General features: G+C 52.0%; 1 protein-coding gene across 1 annotated transcript; it reads right to left on the reverse strand.

The window, feature by feature from the left end:
* Positions 1–944: 944 nt before the first annotated feature.
* Positions 945–1,988, reverse strand: LBRM_18_0190 (hypothetical protein, unknown function; the record flags this gene model as incomplete). Its single annotated transcript, XM_001563894.1, has 1 exon — positions 945–1,988. One exon carries the CDS (start codon positions 1,986–1,988, stop codon positions 945–947), a length of 1,044 nt encoding a protein of 347 aa, XP_001563944.1.
* Positions 1,989–10,774: the final 8,786 nt, after the last annotated feature.

Raw genomic sequence — 10,774 nt, forward strand, 5'->3', positions numbered from 1 at the left:
CATAGGCATATAAAACATAGATGAGGTAAAACGTAGCGAAAGCACAAAACAAAACAAATGAGTAGGGTGGAGACAGAGAGAAGGAGAGTCGCCATCTTGGGTGGGGGTGAAAGCACATATATAGATATATACAAGCGCAGTTAAAGAAGAATTCCTAATACACAAGAGTGCCTCGCTCCCTCCCTCTACAACACTCAAATAAACATCGTCACACGGGTTGACTGGGCCGTGCACAGGTGAGCAACGACCGAGCACAACCTCAGCAGGGCTCTTCTTGGATCGTGGGAATGACACTCATAAGCACCCAGGCGCCAAGAGGACCGTAGGAAGCGAACGGGTTTGCAGAAGGTGCAAAGAGAAGGCCAACAGATGGCGCATACGCAAACAAACGAATGAACTAGAGAGAGTGGCGCCGCACATAATACAGGAAATTCGGGGATTTGCGAGTGTGCGGGAGTGCTGGCGAAAAGTGCTTATGTCCAGGAGTCCGTGCACACAAGTGTGCCCACATGGGCTGACGTACCTTGAGCCACAGCAATCATTTTTGTCCTTCTCTCACGCCTCAACGTACCTTTGTGCACCAGAGTGTGTCTGCTGAACAGGAAAAATACAGAAGAGAGAAATGAAACAGAAAGAGGTGCGGAGATCAAGTGTCATGTGTGTTGTGGCAGTTTCACAGAGCGCCCGGGTTGCCTTAACTAGGGACAACAAATGCAACAACAAAACGAGCAAAGGCATAGTCTAAGCCTCAGAGCTGGATTTTGCCTTGCCTACTCCTCGACCATCTCTATCCACATCCCCACCAGCCCCCCTGATGTTCGCCATCACTCCCTTACGGGAAGAGAACGCGCATGCTGAAGCAAACAAAGCCAGCGAGTACGTGGGTAAGAAAAAGCAGGAGTAGGAAAAAAAAAGAGGGGGGGGGGGCAACGCATATGCACTCGCTACACATAGACCTTCTCACCCAGCATCGAGTACGGGTTATGACAGAAGCGCAAGCTGTAGCCCATATCGCTGCTGCTGCGCGGCAATGACGCGTTCGACGAATCGCCACCGATAGGCCAAGGCCCCACCGATGAGTACACACGCGTGTGCGCCACTGCCGCCTCGTCCCACTGAGAGCCACCGCAGGAGCGACTTGGCGTGTTCGCCACGGAGTCCTCTGAGGAGGACATGAGCTGCGGCACCTGTGATAGACAGAACGATTCCATGGATGTCTTGCCCGGCCCACACATCATGTCCGGAACACTGAGAGGAGCAACCACCATGCGAGAGGTGCGACTACTGGCTGCCTTCGGGCTGGTCGTGGCAAATTCAGTTACATCCCCACCGGAACATACACTGTCCATACGATGTCTCTTGGACTTCACAGCGTCGTTAATCAACTTGCACATCAGTGGGATGCCGCGGCACTGGTGAAAGGCGCAGGTGTTGTGCACTGCACGCAGCGCGGCCTCCGCAGCGCCTTGCTCGGCAAAGGTGATGAAGACGATGCGGCGGCGCTCCGTTGCGTCGATGAACGGCGCGGTGTCGTTGTGAATCGTCACCTTCCGGACGGAGCCGTAGGAGTTCACAAGATCGACAAGATCCTCCTCCGTAACCTCCAGCGGCACGTTGCGCAGGAACAGCTTGTTCATCCTCAGCCGCTCCTGCCCAGCTGGCGTGCCGTCGTGCTGCTGCTTCGCCCACTGCACAGACACAGTCTTGCCGAGCAGCGGCATCCCGTGGGCGTCACGCAGCGCACGCAGCGCCTCCTCGTGCTTCTCGTAGCGCACAAATGCCGTGCCGAGGCTCTGGCCACTGTAGATGTCGCGCATCACCATCGACGAGGTGATATTGCCGAAGGCGGAGAAGATCGCGCGCAGACGGTCGTCGTCCACCTCGCGCGACAGGTAGCGCACGAAGAGATTCGTGCTGCTTGGGGTGTAGAACTGCATCTGCGTAGGGCAGCGGGCCGAGGCCACAATAACGACGGGGGCGTTCTGCATGGTGAGCGGTCGGGCTTTGGAAATGAAGGGGTGGCTGGAGTGAAAGAAGTGAGGAAAGCCAAAGCAAAAGAATCAGGAACGGATGAAACAAACACCAGAAAAAGAATAAGAAGAATACGAATCAATCAGGAAAAGCAGACGCGGAGATCTCGGCAAAAGGAAATAGACGTACAAGGGAACTGTGGACAGTTACTCGAAATCACTGACGAGTAGCTCTGAAAGGAGTCCGTGACACACAAAGGACGCAGAGAAGCGCTGGAGTGCGTGCAAAGAAATAAACGGTGGTGCACTAAGAGACAGGAAAGACGGAAACGAAAAGGAGAAAAAAATGCCTCAGCAAACGGCAAACCAAAGGAAAACGAAGAGGCACTGGAGAAGAAGTCTGCAAAGGATGAGTGAAGAATGAGAGAGAAGAAGGCTGCAGGAGCTGCACCCGACCACGACGGACGCAATAAGAAAAAAAGTTCCCAACTGGCGAACCGGCGCAAAGAAGAGGAGCAAAAAGGGGGGAAAACGCAACGAGAAGTCGAAAACAGAGGAGGATGCAAAGACAGTAGCCGAAAGAAAAATGTGAGAAACAAAGAGAGGGAGGGAGTTAGAGAAGAACGAATGCAAGAGCAGACAAACAGCCCTACAGAAAAAAAAAAACTTCAGCGAAACACAGCGGGACGCACGACAGAGGGAGAGAGGTAACACCTGTCAACTCACTCAAGAAAACAAATAACAGGATAGAAAGTAGGAAACAAAATTGGTGTTAGGCTGGGCGGTTATGCACATCCAGTAGACAGAAAAGAAAAACAGGAAGCTGTGCACGACGCGAAGACAACCAGAGACGAACGAATGAATGAGCGAATGCTGCTGTCTGGGTGTGTCTGTGTGTGATACCACGGAAACGCAAGGGCTAAAAAAGGGGGGAGAAAGCGGAGAATGAAAATATCGTCAACGAAGCAGAGAACACAAAACACTAGCAGCCGTCTTTGAATAAAAGAGGGGGGGAGGGGATGAAGAGAGACAGGCAATACCTGTTTGCCTTCCTTTTTTATTTGTCGCTTTCCGAGATTTATGTTTGTTTTCGCTGTTTGATATTTGTGGGTTTGCCTCCGTACTGAAGGAAGGGGAGAGAGCACCAAAACTCTGTGCAACGCAAGGCGAATGACTTCGGGGGGTACTTTGAAAAAGAGCCAACCAACCAAACACCAAAGAGAGGGCGACGAGAGTCCAAACAAACAAACAAAAAAAGAAGGGCAAAAAAAAAAACGGATCTGAACAGCACGAAAAAGACGGACAAAAAGACGAAAAATAGTCGAAGTGGGAGGGAGAGAAGAGCCGAGGAAAAAAATAAGGCTGAACGAACGAAAAAAAAAAACACCAGAAAGGGCGGAGACAAAACAAATGATGGTCAACAAATCAACGGGATGTACGTCGGGAAAGCGGCGAAGGAAACCAATAACAACAACAACAAACGAAGAGAAAAAAAAAAAAAAACAGAAGAAAAGAGGGGGAAGGGGGGTTTGAAATCAGGAAAAAAAACTGACACAAAAAAGACGCTATTCGGCAAAACAGAGAGGAGGGAAGGAGCAAGAAGAAAAACACGCCTGCACACGTAAAGCTTGTTATTGGAGAAGTTGTGTGAAAGAGAGCAAACAGAAGCAATCGATCCTCAGTTCGATGTCTTTCACTGTTCGTCTTCTCTGTGGAGAGGAGGAGGGGGGGGTGAAGCGCTTTTTGCTCCTTCTCAGTGCTTGAGGGATTTGTCTCCGTCTCCTTGTGAATACGTCTTGTCTGTGTTATTTTCTTCTTTCCAACTTTCTATGGATTTACATGCTCCTTTACGCTCCGAGATGCGCACACACGTACGTTTGTTTTTCTGTTACGCCCTGTGGCACTTTCTCCTTCTCTACGCCTCTTTACTTGTTTGGTTCCACTTTGAATTCGTTTTCTCCTTTTTGTTCAGCTGACGTTGCCTCGTCTGCTCTCACTGTCGCCCCGGATGTAACCGTAGCTGCAAATTCGGTGCTGTGTTGCGTCTTTGCGAGTGTAGAAGATGTGGATTCGCACACAGCAGAGCAACGACAGGTGGATAAAGCGATTGAGGGACCGTTTCGCTTCACTGAGACACGACGAGACACAGCGAAGTGGCAGAGTCGGTAAGGAGCAGGGCAGGGGGAGGCAGGAGAAGAGAATGAACAAAAGGGAAGTGGAACGTTAACGTACTCGCTAACACCGACGCGAAAGAGGGGAAAGAAGAGCGCCGCGGGAGGGAGATGAAGAAAAAAAGAAGAGAAAAGGCGAGAATGGGTGAAAGAGGAAGAGGAGGTCGGCGCTCTTTGCAGGTAATATTTGTTTGGGGGGAGGCGGTAGCGTCTGGGAGCTGGGGGTGGTGGTGGTGTGGCAGTGCAAGGGTGATTGCGCCACACGCACAGAAGCACAGAGTGAACGAGATGAGAAAGTGAAAGAGTGAACAGTACGAGAGAGAGAAGGTGGAGGTAGAGATTGTCGACTGTGCGCATGTGCAACTAAAGAGAGGCCCGACCGCAGCTGCAGCGCAGAGAGGGATGAAGAGTTGGTGCCAAACATTGATCATTGATGTGGTCTTCGCTTGGTCCCCACGTCAACCACTAGGTGACCTACGAAAACAAAAGTTTCTCTGTGGTGCAGTCAAGACGCGCCATGGAATCCATGTACGCGTACGCCCGCCATGTGGATGCAGACCCTCGACATGCCACAGGTGGCGTGAACAATGCTTTGGCACGAGCCTGTATCCTTGCAAAGTACGTTCTGCATGGGGCCTGTTAGCCTCCTATGCTCATAGTCTTGCGTCATGTGATGGAGGGCCCGTGGAGTTCAAAGGAAAACGAGAAAGAGAGGGGTCGTGGGGTCGCGCACATATGTCCTCGGAAACGCACTTCAGGGAAGCTGGCGCACACCCTGGGCCAGATGCTCTACACAGAAGAGATCACATCTCCCTCGAACCGCTGCTGCCGCAACTCTCTCTCCTTTGGGGGAGCGGGCTGAGACAGGAGGAGGAGGGAAGTAAGGGACCTGGCTTCCGTGTTGCCGGTAAAACGCCACACGTGTCCATCTTCCCCCACACTGTTGTCTACGTGCAATCATCTACGATAGTGGAAGCAGATATGCGGATACAGGAGACGGGAGAAGACTGTGCCCATGTCAGGAGGGGTCGTGTTGAGGAGGCCAGGGGCACTTCTACACGAAAGAAGACCAAAAGGTAGCCACACTGTGGAAGAAAGACACCCCGGAAACGCCTACAACCGTAGACAAGCGGACACAGAGCCGCAGCGCTATGTGTGGCAGCGCGCCGAGCACAGAGGTCCCAAGCAGTGAATGCTCGCTCAGGGCGACTGCGCTGGGAAGAAGAGGGAACGTGAAGCGAGAAAAGGAAAGAAAAAAGATAAAATGGAGTAGACTGGGAAGAAAAAAAAAAAAGAGAGAACAAAAAGACGACGACAACAACGCGGTACTCGTGCACATCGAGGCACAGTGCTCTCGACATCAACGGCATTCAAAAAACAAACCCGCATGGCCTTCTCGAACAACGCCACACCCGCGTCCTCAAGCTAGACGCGCAGGCATGAGAGAGGGAAACTCCGTGGACGGGCGGGCAAAAACAACCAAGTGCAAAGGTGGGAAAGAAGGTAGGGGAAGGGGACCGCTTAGTCCAGCGTAAAGTGGCAGGGAGGCGAAGAGGCAAGAAACAGAGAAAAAAAAAAAAGAAAGAGAGCAACACCGTTACGTACGGACGTCACGACTATGGTGAAAGAGCCCCACACAGGGATGCGTCCTTTGCGCCCGTGGACCCCAAACAAACAAAAAAAAAAAAGAGAACAAGGAGAAGAGAGAAGAAATTCTTTTCAATTCAACACGTTATTCCATCCACAGAGAAGTCAACAAACAGGGGCGTACCACCACAGCCCACCTACACCACTCTTGCACTGCGACTAAGCCAGGGGGCCGAGCCGGCCAAGGGCGTTTGGCGACATTCAGTCCCACTAAAATCCCACTGCAGAGAGCGCGAGCGAGTGCCCAGCACTGGGCTCAACATCACCGCAGCGACGCAAAAGTGGAGCAGACAACGGACACGCGTGCGTGTTTGCTGGATCGTCGGCACGATTCGTAGTGCGCTGATGTAGTTGTGGTCATGGCCGCACGCCTCTTCCGCACCGCGCCAGCCCGGGCCTGTCCACTGAGACCAAGAGCCTGCAACCGTGCCCGAGGGCAGGCTGCAGACTCTTGGCTTCCCCACAACGGGGAGGGGGGTGCTAGACACCCTGATATCATGCACTGGGGTGGCCGGCATCATCAGTGGAGAAAGGAAAGCAGAAGCGAAATAGGAAAATCAGGACAACGCAGATAAGCATGCAGTCATCCGCGCAGATAAACACAGAGAACCACTCATACAGAGTCTAGTGAGACCAATGCATGCACGCACTCCTTCATGTATACACCAAGAGACTTGCATGAGCGAGAAGCCGAAATAAGAAGAGATGTCGATACCAAGAGTCGAATGAAAAGAGGAGGGAGGCAAGAGGAAACGAGAAGGCCCTGTTCGTTGAGAGCTCCATTCGATTCTGGTTGTCATTGCGCCCTCTGTCTCTATCGTTTATGGGCCACTTTGCATCACGTTGGCTCTGGTCTGAAGAGAAGAGGGCGAGAGAGAGCGCGAAGAAGAAAACAAAAATAGAATAAAACCAAGCAAGCGGCGAACACGTGATAACAGAGAACCGAGTCAGAAAGAGAAAGCGGGAGTCTGAAGATGCCGAAGATGGACGAGGCAACACGCAGCAGGAAAACTAGAGAACCCGAAAGACATTCCACAAAAAAAAAAAAGAGCACCAAAGAGGGGATGTGCATATATGAGCGGATTAGAAGAGAAAGAAAATTTCTTTCGAACTATTTGAATGAAGCCAAGAAAAGAAAAAAGGTAAAGGCATATTTGCGTTAAACCACTTCTAACTTGTATTCGAGGATGTGTGAGGGGAGTGGGGTACTTTGCCGATGTGCAACCAAAGTGAAAGAAGTGCAGTTTTCTCAACAGTAAGAACTGACCACCGGAAAAGAACATACTTTCTACTGGCACACTTGTCAGCAGTCTCCTGTCCCTTCCCCTCTTCCTTCTTCGACTTTATTATCCATCACACACCGTCTCCCTTTCTTTTCATCAAGCACGCAGTGCTCCCTCTCCTCAGAGGTACCGCTATGTTGACCACAGTGACACTGGAAGAAAAAGCGAGCGAATTAAACATACCTGCGTCCTCATGCCTTTCCTCGAACTTCGAGTGCATGCAAGAAGGAGACACGTGCAAACGCAGCGGGGGTAAAAAGGGGAGCGAGAAAGGAGAGGAGGGCAGCCGTCCGAGCAAAATACGATGTGTTAATCCCCCATCCCAGCATGGGGTGGACGCATAAGCGGACAGAGCAAACTACTGAGCAGGAGCCATTCGACAACAGAAACGAAGAAGAAAAACAAAACAAGTAAGCCTTGAAGAGAATAATCCACGGGAGAGGAACCACAACCGAACGAAAGAAGCAAAAAAAAAAATTAAGAGAAAAATCGCCTGGAAAGGTAACTCCCTGAAGAAGGAGCGAAGAAAGGAGGGCGCAACACAAGAACTGAGTCGGGGGAGGGGGTGCAGCACGGGGAGCAACGGATGGCAGGATATCCGAGAGACACACCTAAACTAAAAGGAAAAGAGTGAACGAGGAGAAAGGCCGATGCACTGCACAGCGGGAAGGAGGGAAGGAGGGAAGGAGACACCGACAGTGGCAGACTGAAAGGCACCAAAAACACCCGGGGAGAAGAAAAGCCACAGCAGACACACAAAAGTGTCATTCGGGCCAGTGAAAAAAAAAAACGTAGGGAGAAACAAGTGTGCCTCGTGGGTGCATGAGTAGGGGTCTCGCAACAGGAAGGTGTTGGCATAGTGAAGCAAAACAAGGAAGAGCAACGGGAAGGGACGAGGGAGAGGGAGAGGGGGGGGGTCAAAAAAGCAAACAGAATGAGAGGAAGTGGGGAGGAAGGGAGGTGAGGACACGAGCAAAAGGGGGGGGCGGTGAGCGAGAAGAAAGAGGCACAGAGACACATGAAGAGTATACAACACAAAGGGATCCAGCAGAGTTGAAATACAGGGGAGGGGGGGAGCGACACTGTTACCACAAAGAAAGTCATGACTTCTCACACCGAAGCATATTTGAAAGAAGAGAACTCTATGAAGCAGCCCGCGTATGTGTGTATGAATGGGGCTGCAGATGGGAGTCCAAGCCTCCCGTGACTTGCGGTTCGTATCGCCCCGTCGTGCATCATAAGTTGCTTTCCTCGGTCGGTGCACCAGAAGAGCTGCGAGAATTGCCCCAACAGAGCACACAATGATACGCGGTAAGCACGAAGGTGTAAACCTGAAGGGGCCACGGCGGAGAGTTCGGAAGAGAACCAAAGTGTGCAACGGCGCACGCATGAAAAGGGCAGAAATCGTGTGGAGTGATGAGTGGTGAAGACTACACGTGGCGCAGAGCAAAGAAAAGGGAAGAAGAAAACAACAGCCAAAAGACGCAATGTATGATCAGCAAATCAATAAAATAGTGTACCGAGAGCGATGCCCATCGTCACTTACGTGTCCCACCTCAGCCCCGGTCAACTTTGCACGAGAGGGGAGCTCCCTGTCCCCACACCAAAGAGCACGAGGCGGAGCACTGAGAAAAGAAAGGCGGTGGATGCCGGACAGTCGCCTCATCGACCCCCACCTCACCCCCCACCCCCACCCCCACATGTGGCTCCGCTGATGGTCTCGGCACACAAACAAAGCCACCTCCCCTCCACACACACACACACACAAAAAAAAAAAAAGAAGTGTTGTCATACAACTGAGGGAACGAGGGTACACGAAACGGGGAAAAGTGGGCGAGTTAAAAGCAACGATCAGCAAAGCGAGCGGGTACACGACGACAACAAAGGAACAGGCAGAAAACTCAGAAGGGAGCAGTCCGCGGCATCCCGGCTGGGGAAGAGCAAAGGTGAAGATCAATACAAAAAAGACTGCAGAAGAGCTGAAAAATAAAAGGAAAAGGGGGAAACCCCCCGAAGAGCAGTCGGCAAACACACCTCCAATGGCCGATACACACTTGCCCCAAAGTAGACTCCTTTGTCAAAGTAGACATCTGCCCATCTGCTGAAACGCACCCCTTTTCTGCTCCCTAGTATGCGCGTGCGCGCGTGTAGACTTGAAACGAGCAGTGGAAGAAAAACGAAAAGTCACGAGCGCACTGGCACTTGACAGCCAGCTAGTAGCGACGTGGAGAGAGAATAGCAGAGAAAGCCTGAAGTGCATTAAACATTTTTGAGAAGAGTGGCACACAGGCCGCATGCACACGCAGTGCACTACTCCACGAGCTTTTAGAAAGACAAGTGAACGCACTTTGTCGAGCCTGAGCTCGCTTACAGCTTCCAATAACAGCACACACAAAAGACATGAGTAGCTGTTCTACTTGCCTTGTTAAGCTTTGTTCCCGTTTGGGGGAAAACACTTCGTATAATACTCGACTTCAGCAGAGCAAATCATCGCCACGTCATTGATTCTCTGCTTCTTCTTTCCCTGTCGACGCAACAACTGTGACGTCCCTGCGCCTCCTTACCATTCTCTGTACGGGTCTCTCTGTACGGTAGGAGCACGCCTCGCTACCGACGGCACCGGTAAGAAATAAAGAGCGAAAAATGAGAGGACCTGCGATACCTCCAACCAATGTCCGTTGCAACCACGTGCACAGAGAGGGAGAGAGGGAGAGAGGGAGGGAGAAAAGAGCCGCCAAAGAGGGGGAAGGAAGTGAGTTGGAAATTAAAAAGAATAAATAAACACCGAAGTGAGAACGAATAAGACATCCAACGCACACGCAACGAGGACGACGAGAGCCGGCGAAAAGAAACCAAACAGCACACGCCCCAGAAAAGAGGAAGCTGGAGGGAATACAACACGGCGGCTATGGATAGGAGAAACACAGAGATCAATCCGTATTACCTCTCCCGAACACCAGTGAGCACACGCGTTGTCGATATCACTAGCACATTTGAAAACAGAAATATGCGATAATACCGTCAGGTGTGGCTATATGTCGATCACTAAGTCTCCCCTCAGGCAGTAGCTCTCCTCCGAGACCGCGGCAGCACAACCACGCAGAACACCACAGCTCGCTTCCCTGCCCTGTCCCACCCCACCCCTCTTGCCTCACCCAGCAGCAAAGTGGAACACCCCACGGTTACCTACATGGGGGGGTCGACTGCACTTCTAGACACCTCCTCGCAATACCGCACTTGACGTTAGTCCTCAAAATATACACAGAGTCACAGCGCATTTACTCTCCAAAGCGTCCATCACCACCTCTGTCGTACAACAGAGGCTCAACGCTTCACACCACCCCCGGCCTGTCACATGAACCATCGCAGGGTTCGACGCAGCCGTGGGCACACGCGCCACAGCAGTGCGCCCACTCAGTCAGCTGGGCACGGCCCCGGCCTCAAGCCACGACCACCCGCCCTGCAGGCTGCCTCCCAGCCGCTCCCGTCATGCTGGCCGCCACCTCGTGCATCCCCCCCTCTCGGGAGTGGGACGACGCTCCTCACACGCTAGGTTGACTTCCCATGGTGTCGCTACTGTGTATCAAGGCTGAAACGTATGCTGGTGTCTGGTGTACATGTACCTGCATGCAGGTACTCGTGCTCAGCCTGTTCATTCTTCCTCCGTGGAGTACTGCATTCATGTCAGGTACACAACCACACG

This window comes from Leishmania braziliensis, chromosome 18 (genome assembly GCF_000002845.2).
Source record: "Leishmania braziliensis MHOM/BR/75/M2904 complete genome, chromosome 18".
In the NCBI taxonomy this organism is placed as follows: domain Eukaryota; phylum Euglenozoa; class Kinetoplastea; order Trypanosomatida; family Trypanosomatidae; genus Leishmania; species Leishmania braziliensis.